The sequence below is a fragment of the Tigriopus californicus genome, chromosome 5 (assembly GCF_007210705.1).
Source record: "Tigriopus californicus strain San Diego chromosome 5, Tcal_SD_v2.1, whole genome shotgun sequence".
Taxonomy (NCBI): domain Eukaryota; kingdom Metazoa; phylum Arthropoda; class Copepoda; order Harpacticoida; family Harpacticidae; genus Tigriopus; species Tigriopus californicus.
Window position 1 is genome coordinate 1,805,083 of NC_081444.1, and position 11,540 is coordinate 1,816,622.

General features: G+C 39.7%; 2 protein-coding genes across 2 annotated transcripts; both read left to right on the forward strand.

Annotated features, from left to right (window-relative positions):
- Window positions 1–1,754: 1,754 nt before the first annotated feature.
- On the forward strand, window positions 1,755–4,441 carry LOC131880826 (uncharacterized). Its single transcript, XM_059227536.1, has 3 exons — window positions 1,755–2,010; window positions 2,074–2,182; window positions 2,889–4,441. The coding sequence occupies exons 1-3, from the start codon at window positions 1,898–1,900 to the stop codon at window positions 3,525–3,527; spliced, it is 861 nt and encodes a 286-aa protein (XP_059083519.1). The 5' UTR covers window positions 1,755–1,897; the 3' UTR covers window positions 3,528–4,441.
- Window positions 4,442–4,896: 455 nt separating this feature from the next.
- On the forward strand, window positions 4,897–6,625 carry LOC131880828 (uncharacterized). Its single transcript, XM_059227537.1, has 3 exons — window positions 4,897–5,057; window positions 5,117–6,243; window positions 6,310–6,625. Exons 1-2 carry the CDS (start codon window positions 5,037–5,039, stop codon window positions 5,621–5,623), a joined length of 528 nt encoding a protein of 175 aa, XP_059083520.1. The 5' UTR covers window positions 4,897–5,036; the 3' UTR covers window positions 5,624–6,243; window positions 6,310–6,625.
- Window positions 6,626–11,540: the final 4,915 nt, after the last annotated feature.

Sequence of the window (11,540 nt, forward strand, 5' to 3'; positions counted from 1 at the left end):
GCGGGGTAGATCGAAGAGCTGATCTACGTTTTGGGGGATAAAGGCTTCGTCGCCGCAGAAGACCCAGAAGCCCAAAACAGACTTCGCGAGTTACTGAGAGGTTTTACAACCTTAGTGACGGTTGGGGGAGGCGTAGGCTTGGGAATGCCCCTGGGTCTCATCATTGACCAATCACACCAGCTGATTAAGAAGATAAAGAAAGAATAAACTACAATGAATGTTTTAGTAATTTTACCATAATAAAATGTGATGAAAATGAGAATATGGTGATTTTTACACAGACCCCCATCCATTAAAAAGGTTCATTGTGTCAGAATCCCCATTTATATACTACTTTGGTTATTTTTCTCTTAACTCTGCCGATCTTCAAATTCTGTTCTGCTGTTTCTTCCATTATATTACATAATCGTTCAACCCTACAAACTGCATTGTGTTCTTTCTACTCTTTATCCTTCTCCAAGGGATTTCGCGAAAACAAGCAATCGCTTATCCAGAATCTAAGTAGCATGACGCTCGCATTTACAGGGTAATTCTACCTCAAATACAAATTCGACCTTAAAACCCAACAATAAATACCCATTATTTGGATCGATACCATTGATCTATGTGACTGATAAGGTACCATTTGATTGGAGCTATTGAGAGTCCTTTTAAATACGATTGCATAGAGACTCAACCGCATTTGTCGAATTCCGCCTACTTTTGAAGTGCTGAAAAAATATTTGAAGCACAATTTCCACAAAAAGTGAAAAATCAAAACAAAAAATTCCCCAGCACTTTCTGAAATTATGACGACGAATTCTCATTCACACTTTTTGCTCATGAGATTTTAACGTCACTATGTCATCACCTGAGTGATGTGTTATGACCAATGATGGACTATAAATTCAAAGCTAAAAACCCTTTGGGACCTATAATCATTAAAGCCTTCCTCATTTCTAAGTGTTTTATGATTGTGTTTGGTAGTAAAATGCAATGCAAAGATAGGTAAATGTAAGTATATAGGTAAGTTAGAATGAAATTATTTGTTCCGTTGCATGAATAGATCAAGGTGGAGTCTTGAAAAACTTCATTTGCGTTTGCCCGAGTTAAAGAAACGTCATGAAATATTAGATTTTTGCCTAGAGCTATGCTCATGTATAAATTGGGGTATGTTTGATCAATGCTAAGTCATTGTAATAGTTCGGGATCTTTTTTACGCCCGCAAGTTACATATTTTGTGAAACAATTATTGAAATACTAGACGTATGGCAATGTGGACTAATCTAAGATGTTATTACAAAAAAAAAAACAGATTTGAATCTCTTGTGGGGCCTAGCTTCTGAACGCAGCTGAAGATGCTGATTCATTTCAATAAAGTTATCAAGGGCCCAAGTAATCTTTTGTATTGAGAACTTCGATTTAGTCCACTTCCTCATATTTCTGACAATTCCGTAATTGCTTAATATTGTGAGGAATGAAACAAATGTACACGTACACACACCATGTATAAGCTCCATGATCTACCAACATTAAATGTGAATTAGTAGGGGTCTAGGCGTCGTCTTATTGAACTCTTCAAATAGAAAAAGAAATAAAGAGGAGCGCCAAGGTTTAAATATTTAGGCTGAAAATATGTAAGTATATAGATTATTGAAATGGTTCTCTGGTTGAAGATTTTTATATTTTTATGAATGATATGTTTTCACTTTTCTTGTCCAATAGTAGATTATTAACCATGAAAGGAAACACAAGTGGCATGACTTCATTTCTTAATTGGAGGGTTATCGTTTGGCACTTGATATATTTCAGTTTGGTGGCAATTTGTTTCGGCCAGTGCTACTCTTCTGTTTGTAGATATTTAAAGAATAGCACCACTGTTTTGATTAACGCTAACAAGTCTTATTTCACACATCCAATGGCAATCACAATTTGTCCAAGTTTTCCTTCAGATTACAATCTGAATGTCTCGACCGAATACGACAAGAATTTCAAGGAACTCGAGAAGTTCGTCGATCCCAAGAACATGGCGTAAGAAACCCTGACAATTAATTCGAAGCTAAAGCAAATGCCAATGACCATTTATTCTTCCAGGAATACCTCTTCATTTCACACGACATGGGGCTTTGTCCGTGACCGAGAGGTGTGGCTTTGTGCAACAATTACCCCATCTAAAAATAACCGCATCGGGTTTGATGAAGCCGTAAGTCAACTATATAACAATCAGGAATTTATTGAAGTGGCATGATGGCTTTAAATTTACGGACACCTCTGTTTGACATCGATTCACGAGAACGAAACTAAAATGAAAGTACCTGCTACTGAACTTCAAGGCACAAGATTGCCAGTATTACCCAGGAACATTATTAAACATACGGTTTTGAAATAGTTCGCCCAAAAAAATAACTCGATAAATACGCCCTATATTGGGTAGAGGCTAATTCTCAAAGCTCTCTCTGACTTGCAGAACGTAGACCATATTTCGTGACGCGTAGGGAAGCTAATGAAGTTGGCAAATCAACTTTTGTCACGAATTCACCCTACCAACGAGATTGACAATTATCTTTCTCAACCAACCCATGATGTGTGCTTTCATAAGATGTCCCTACTTTCAAGGAATGTGCATTTTGATTTGCATTTTTGTCAAATGACTAGTATGTGAAGTCTCCTGCTGATCCTGAAAATTGTTGTAATCAATAAAATGTCAGATCTTATGAAGACAGGGCTATGCAGTTTTTCCGCTCGTGTCATGTCACTGAAAATTGATTCACCATCTAACGTGGGGCTCTTCTCCTTTTAGTTTGGGTCGCCTCACCGGGCTGGGAATATGTAGTCTCCGGGCCTAGTTGCTATATTAATTTGTCATTGCTTATGCACCTCTCATTCTTACAAAGCTTAATCAATTCCAGGTGCCTGTAATTTTCAGCCAGCCCGAACCTCCCAAGAGCACCTTTGTTGTGTTCATCCATGATAATCGAGTCATCTTTCCCACCGTGATGAACTTGGCCGGAGTTTTCAAAAAGAACTTTGGCGCTGTTTCAGACATCACCAAATTCGAAACCAGCTTTGCAGTCACCAGAGAGTCTTGGAAACTTCTCCCAGATCATAACCCGTGCTCAGACGACTCTTTACCTCTTTTCACTTGTGTCGAGCATTACGTGGCTCAAAAGATTGGTTGCCGACCACCGTGGATAGAAGAAGCTCAGATTGACAAGCCAGTATGTTCTTTAGAAGCCGAATTCAAGGAGGACGGGCAAATATACAAGGTTCTAACCGAATCCACCATGGACCAGATTCATAATCTGACAAAATGTCGTCTACCCTGCTCGTACTTCAAGTACAATGCAGAAATGACGTTCCAACATCGATGTCACGAAGGGTCAAGGGTCCAATTCTACATGGATTCAGAATCTTATAATGAAGTGGAACAAGTTCTGGCCTATTCTTTGTTGTCTTTATTGGCAGATATTGGAGGTTTCATGGGCTTACTGCTAGGAGTGAGTCTTTGGACATCTCTAGAATCCATAAGGCAGAAATGTGTGCGCTGAATTCCCGTCGCTTTTGAGGCTTCGAAGAGTACGTACACCATAGTATGTACTTGAACACACCATCATGAGCTCTTATTAATGCAATGACGAAGTTAAACCGAGGTGCGAGCCCACATCTCCTATCAGACCATCTGACACCTAAGGATTAGATCATAAATTGGTCTTGATCTGTACATTGATTTCACGACATTTTATTATCGTCGACATAAATGTGCACTAAACAAGTCAAAAATAGCACGGAAAAAGTATTTCCACATGTGTCAAGTCCCAAGATTGACATGTTCGGGCATCTTTTCAATTCCCAGAACTTCGACTTATCACAGTCATGCTTGAAAATTTGTGATAATGGAAGATGGTATGAGTTTTAATGACGTCTGGTTGGTACTAAAATAACCATGGACGTAAAGGCATTGACATCTAGAGAGACCATTGCTCAATTTAATGACTCGAACCAACAGCTAACAAAAGCTCGCCATATAACATCTATAGTTCGGGCTGGCATTTCGTGTTCAGAGCGCCATTTTAGTTTTATTTTTGAGAGCATTCAGTGCCTATTTTTCTGTATGGTTTTATGATCCGATCTTTACTGCAAAGTTAATCCAAAAGTTGGCAAGGTAAATATGTCGACGTAGTGTAACCACCTTGCTTTCACAAATAAAGGTAGCATTTCAGGCATTTACAGCCATCAATCTATTTGTACACCCAGATAAAAAAATCTCTCTAAAAGTCTGCACAAATACGTTGATATTGTCGTTCAATGTTCATCTACGTGTAAGCCATTGTCATCCATTTCATAGTGTTACAGACAGTATTGTAACCATATGCGAGGACCATTAATCATCATATTACGATCCAAACATTAGAAGATATTAGTGTTCAGTAAATGTTAAGACATTGAATGATGTATACTCCGAATAAAGCTCCCTTGCAACTGCAATCAAAAGCGGCTCTACTAGAGACTCGCATGCTTGTGGTGCCATCTTTTGGTCCGAATAGTGAGTTGACATCGAGATTCATAGATGACAATAACAAATTAGATAAACTTTTTTTCTGGTCTGGCATTTAGCCAATCAATAGGAATTTCTTTCTTATTATAACGCATATATGAATCTCGGAGTCAAGTTGCCCAGTTGCATCTCTACAAACGGTGCCGGTCTGTGTATCTAGGCGCTTCCCGGCTTATATCTATGGTGTAAAGTAAGCACTCCAGGAAGAATGAGCCACCAAAGGGTCAGCTTGAGCCCACCTGTGGCGCCTCTTTGTGCCAGTTTTTCTTTGTAGCGCAACAGGCAGGTCGTGGAAGTGTAGTGTCTGTTTGAAGTAGATAGATACCACAAAGTTGCTCTTGGTATTTTGCCTCCATGATCATTGATGTACGTTCATAATATGATTGTTTGAACGACTTCCTGTTCGAAATCATCGCGGCCATTTCAGATTGTCAGTTGAATCAACGCATTCACCAAAGACAGACCAACATCACGAACCGAATTTTTTCACTCCTCATTTTCAATGATGAAAATAGCAGCTTCGGTAGGTGTAAGCTATATCCAACATGATATTTCAGAGTCACTTATACAATCTATTTCTAGTTGTTGGTAGTGTTGGCCGTGGTTGGTTCCTCACAATGTGCTCCCCAATTCAGTTTCGGCGATACTTTCCGACTTCTGAGTGATGGTTTCGGTCGTTCTTCATCCACTGACTCAAATGTAGGAGGCACTAATGGCAATTCGGGTGGATTGAGCGATACCATTGCCGCATTGATTGCGTCCAGGATCGCCGGTGGAGATGGAGGCAACAACAACAACAACAACGGTAATCCAAGTGGCTTTCCCACGAGTTTGGAGGATGGACTTCGACTACTCGCTTCTCAAGGAGGTCGTGTAGCTGGCGTGGTCAGAAATACTCCCGATGATGTGTTAGATGGCGTGGCTGGCGCTGTTGAGTCCGCCTCCGGATCGAACACGCGGTTGCCGAGATTGAATGCCAATTCCTTGGGAGATCTGATTGAACAAGGGTCCAGAATCATCCAAGACAACCCGCAATTGGCCTTGTCTTTGATTACGAACTTGGTAAATCGGAACAACCAAGGAAATTGAGTCGATCAAAATAAATTGAAGCCTGATTGTACTCTAACATTCAAAATTGTCCGAGTAAAGATTTATTTAGAAGGACCATGGGCAATAACTTTCTATCAAACAGATAACGCTTATTACAAATAAAAGTGCAAAACCAGCGGGGTTTGAAACGCAGGGATATTTCTTAACAACCTATAGCCACACTTCAAAATACCTAACTATAGAGACAACATAAGTAACATCGTTGCAATCATAGCAAAGTCTCGTCTTTACCAACAACTCTGTGGTAAAGTTTGTGAGCATACAGTACGTTCATACACTTCAGAACCAGTTCTTTATCTTCCATCCGCCTACTGGACTCGTACGTATTACTTGACTGTGTACTACAGAAACACAGACACTCCAAGCATCCCACATCAACTGTTAAGCTCAATTGCACATGTGATTCGGACTCGGTGACCGTCTGTGATAAAAAAAAGACACAATCCAACATGCCATTCGTGAAGGTTCTCACTAATTTGAGTCGCAACCAACTTCCGATTAATTTTATGCCCCAATTCTGCCAATATCTATCCGGGGTCCTGGAAAAGCCACCACATCTCATGAAATGGGCCTTGGAGACCGACAAAATGATGGCCATGGTGAGTCCCGGAGATTGGAAATTATGATGATGTGAGGATTAAAATTTTATGCCTTTTTATACGTAGGGCTGTGAATTGGATGGGGCGAGCAAGAACTACTTGTTGGTGGAAATCGAATCGATTGCCGTGTTCAAACAGCCCGAGGACTGTGCGAAGTTCGTGCCCAAGATATTTGACTACGTCACAAAAGAGACCCAATTGAGCCAGTCAGAGGTGGCAACCAAATTCAGAGACTTGGAGGCTTTCCACGTCGGATCGGATGGAATGACAATGACGCAGAAGTTGGCATTGGCTGCTGCTAAATAGACTTGAAAGACAATGTAGTTCAATGTGCTCGTTGAATCAAAAGAAAAACGTGTTAATAAATTTTTTTATGTTGCTAGATGAGAGCAAGTTTTAGCATAAGGGAGAATGCACCTGTCTCTACATTTTGCTCGTGATGCTTTTTCATATCAAGTAGGTTAATCAACGATGGTCCTTCGACTTCAAAACGAGAAACTAAAGAACGGAACCCTACTTTTGAAAATGCGACAAACCTCTTACTGATATTTTATCTTTGTGTTACATGGTTGTTAAGGATTGTCCACATAAGAACAAGGGTACCGTGGTCAATTTTTCGTATTTTCTGCAATTTCTTTTTGCATCAAAACTGTTGCTTCGGTTTGCAAATAGGCAATATTGACAGTGAATACGCGGTTCCAAATTGATAAAGTTTGAAGTATTACCAGACCATTGTTTCCCTTCCTTAACTTTAAAATTTCAATTTTTGGGATAGAACGACTCGTCTCTGTTGGTTGTAATTGTAAAATATAAGGGCATAAGATTATATTGACACATTATGTTGTTGCTCAACAATGCATTACATTGTTGACAGTGCTGCTTGCTCTACAAGATTGAGTATAAGCTGGCAGGCATACGTTCATTTCTTATTCCGCTGTAAAATGAAAACTAGAAAAACCCGGTTCGGGATAGACCAACCTGTTTCAATTTTAGTTCTTATCAAACGTAGCTACCCAGAACAATGAAATGTCAAATGCTTCTTTTTTGTACTTTTTGACATTATATTTACCTTGCTCTAATGGATGATACTTGCTGAAACAATGACTTAAATTTCCAACAGAAAAACTCATAGAAGCGCTATCCACTTCTCCTGCCGTGTCGAGAATTTTTTTCCCGAAATCTTAGTTCAGTTTGAATGAATATATAAAGTTTACAAAATGCAGAAAACTATTGCTTTTAGTCAACTTTTACTGATTTTCGATTTTTGAAAGCAAGGACCTCAATGAAATTTTCTTGAAGTGATCCGAAAGTGCTATGCAGTAAAATTATGGTTTACCAGGTCAAAATTGAAGAAAAAAGTGACATATGAACAGAATATACTATAATATGTTACATGAATAAATATTTCCTCTATGAAACATTTTCAAATATTGTTAAAAATGTTTAGGCCCGCATCTTGTTCAGTAAACTCTTATATGTCAGCTCCCCGATTCACTGGATATGAGTTGGACTAGGCAGTTTGCTCGAAAGTTTTATTTGTAGGGGTCTTTTATTTTCCGGCTTGCGTTGCAGATTGGGGGCTAGTCCCGATGGGTATATTCCCGTATCGAAATCGACGTCTCTGTCGTTCGAAAAGCTGGAGGAATTTGCGATCTTGCGCAATCTCTCTCAGCATGTTGGTGTAGCGACCAGAGCGAATAACGTTCTTGACTTGTTTTTTTCCAATGACCCTGATCTGATCCAGTATGTCCATGTGACACCTAGTAATCTGTCAGATCATCATGTTCTTGAGATAGGGTCGACCATAACTCAAAAGCCGGCGTGCTCTAGAGTAAAACCGGCCAAAAAGGTCGGTTTGGCTAAGTTCAAGTTCAAAGATGAACATTGGCCGTTGATTATAGAAAGATTAGAAGAACTTGACCTGATTTCAATTCTGAAACAGGAATCGTCCATAGATGCAGCCATTGATAAGTTAGTTTCAGTTTTTAAGGAAGTTTGCTCCAGTTTAGCAATCTCTGAATGTGTTCCGCTAGGTGGTACACGGACAAAAATTCCAAAATATAGGAAGACTTTGTTCAAAAAGAGTTGCAAACTAGCAAAAAGGCTGAAGAGCACTTCGAATCCAGTAATTGTGGCTAGTCTCCAAAAAAAGTTGGACGTAGTTCAGGGTAAGATTAAGGCCTCCATCGAATATGACCAGTTACAAACTGAGAGTAAGGTGGTTCAGGAGGTCAGGTCGAATCCGAAGGCATTTTTCTCTTATGCGAACTCTAAGAGAAAAATGAAACACTCTGTTGGGCCTTTTGAGGTTGATGGGGCAGCCATTCGCAATGTAGAGACTATGGCTAACATGCTTGGAGATCAGTTCTCTAGTGTGTTTTCAACCCCACTGAGTTCGGAAGCAACAGCTCATTGCTCTGAAGATGAGTCTGTTGAGATTGACATGGTTAGTCAAGCTGAGCGTTTAGATGATCTTGTAGTCACAGATCAAGATGCTTTAGAGGCCATAAGGGACTTGAGGCTTTCCAGCTCTCCTGGTCCTGATGGTGTGACATCTCAGTTTCTGATGAGATGCTCACTGGTTCTCGCTCCTGTTTTCTCGTACTTGATGCGCTGCATCTTGGATCAGGGCAAGTTTCCATCTTCACTAAAGTTAGCTCATGTTGTTCCAATTTTTAAAGGGGGAGATAAGTCGCTCCCCAGTAATTACAGGCCGATTTCTCTCACTTCGAATATTGCGAAGGTGTTTGAGAAGATCATGAAGTTCAAACTTGTTGAATTTCTTGATATTCATGAAGTCCTTCCTCCTAGCCAGCATGGGTTCCGAGCACATTTTAGCACGGTTACCCAACTGATTGAACATATTGAGCGGGTTATTGAGGGACTAGAGAGTCATGAATCAGTTGATGTAGTTTATCTCGACTTTGCCAAGGCCTTTGACAAGGTAGATCATGGGCTTTTAGTTAACAGGCTCCATGAAATTGGGATCCAAGGCAGGGTTCTCAATTGGTTAAAAAGTTTCATTTCTGGTAGGAAGCAATTGGTTAAGGTTGAGGGATCCCTTAGTGACATACATGATGTCAAGTCAGGTGTTCCCCAGGGTTCGATCTTAGGGCCCCTCTTGTTTATAATATTCGTTGCCCCGCTTCAAAAGCTTAGTATCACTGCCAGTCTCTCTTCTTATGCTGACGATACAAAGTTAGTTTCTGGTAGGAATGGCCAAGATTCCAGTAGCCTTGCAAAGGACTTAAATCGAATCTACTCTTGGGTAACTGAGAAAAATATGGCCATGAACGGAATGAAATTCCGCTCAATGACATTTGGGTCAACTCCTTTAATCTCATCTATGAAAGATCTAGGTGTAGTCCTCCAAAATAATGGAAAGTTCGATGAGCATATCCAGCTGAAAGTGGGTAAGGCTTTTCAAATGTGTGGTTGGATATATCGCACGTTTAAGTCCAGAGATAGCATCACGATGCTAACTCTGTACAAGTCGATTGTCCAGCCACATCTTGAATATGCTTCACCCATTTGGGCTCCAATGAGTTCAGCAGGTTTGCAAAAGGTCGAACAAGTCCAAAGATCACAGGATTGAGAGAGCTCTCATATTGGGAGAGGCTAAAAAGTTGGGACTGTACAGTGTTCAGAGAAGGTACGAAAGATATGATACTGTACATCTTCAAAAGTATCCATGAGCTTTGTCCCAACCCAGGATTGAGGGACAATTCCAGTGACCGCAGAGGCTTAATGTGCGTTTTGAGAGCACCTTCAAGCCCTCGAGAATTCAGGCTAGTTCGAACAATGAAGTCCACATCTCTTCCTTCTCGGGCTCCTTCATCGTTCAATTTGCTGCCCTCAGATATTCGTAGCAAGTACGTATGTAGATGATGATCCAGTAGCAGGATTTAAGTCAGGCTTGGACAAGTTTTTGACTAAAACTCCTAATGAATCTTACATTCAAGGGCTGATCAGATCCGCCAACTCTTGTTGGTCAATCAAATAAGATAACAAAATCAAGTTGAGTAAAGTGAATAAGATTTTTACCTTGTACTGTTGGGAATAGTTACGAAGATTGACATATTTTTCATTCGCATGGAACGACAGTCTTCCATGAGAAACAATATTAACTTGAAACTGATACTTGCGTACTCCTTGGAAGCGTTTAGATTTGATTTAATTTGATAAACAGCTACGAAGACATTTCGTTTGACAACGCAAAAAGTTGTAAAGCTTCAGATTAGAATGCATAAGTTATTGCCAAGTGATTCGTGGTTGCTTGATAAACGCATTAGCCTATGTTGCATATATTGATTTATGAAATGCAAATAGTCTGATTCGTCGCAATGTATGTTTGAAGAAATTAAAATCACTTAGCCAGTCAAAGAGTCAACCAGGAAATTCCAAATTCTAAATCACTACTATTTTCTATCCGATGCTAAATCAAATGAATGCTTGATCATCTACGAAAAGCAATGCATGTCTACTTCTTCATTAAATCGGAATCACACAGGTTTTTTTTCTTAATTCTCCACGCTTAGGAAACATGCTCAGTCAAACAGTTTGTCAAAACAGAATAATAGTTTGGGTTAAAGCTGAGTAATATTCATTGCCTCTGAACTGTGGAGCTGACGGCAATGCCATAATCAAGATCTTAATCAAACTACATTTTGAATCAGTATTCCCATCTTCGGCTCACTAAACCTCTAATCTTCTACTGAATAATGCACCTGAACCTCAAATCTCAGTCGTATATAGAAGTGATCAAAGGCGTCTCAAATAAGCGATTCAGAGCGAAGAGTACATCGAGTTCAAATCTTCCAGCAGATCATACACCCTGACACATTAATTCGTTTCGGTTGCCATTGGCACTCTTTTTATTCCTGTAATTATAGTGCTTTTCCAAACATTTTTTTTACCAGCTCCATGTCGATAAAGAATGGCCAACCATTATTGGCTTGATGCCGTTTTCATTGTTTAGCAGGAGGAGCAAGTGCCCTGGTATCTTCCATAAACAAAACATTTTTCATGGTATATAAATATTTTTTTGAATGACAAGGCTTCATCGAAATACAATGACGTACCTGTAGAGAAAGCTCCAAGAAACTTACAATTCTCTTGGCAAAACACCTTAAACTTGTTGAAAAGCATATTGAGAAACACAATCAAGGATTTTAAGAAGATAGCCGTCTCCACGTAACTCAATAACCCAAAACTTCCATAGAGGAGACATCGTAGCAGATAAGCAGTGTCATCATATAAACCTGCGAATCTACCAAAAGTCCAATGGCAAATCTGTC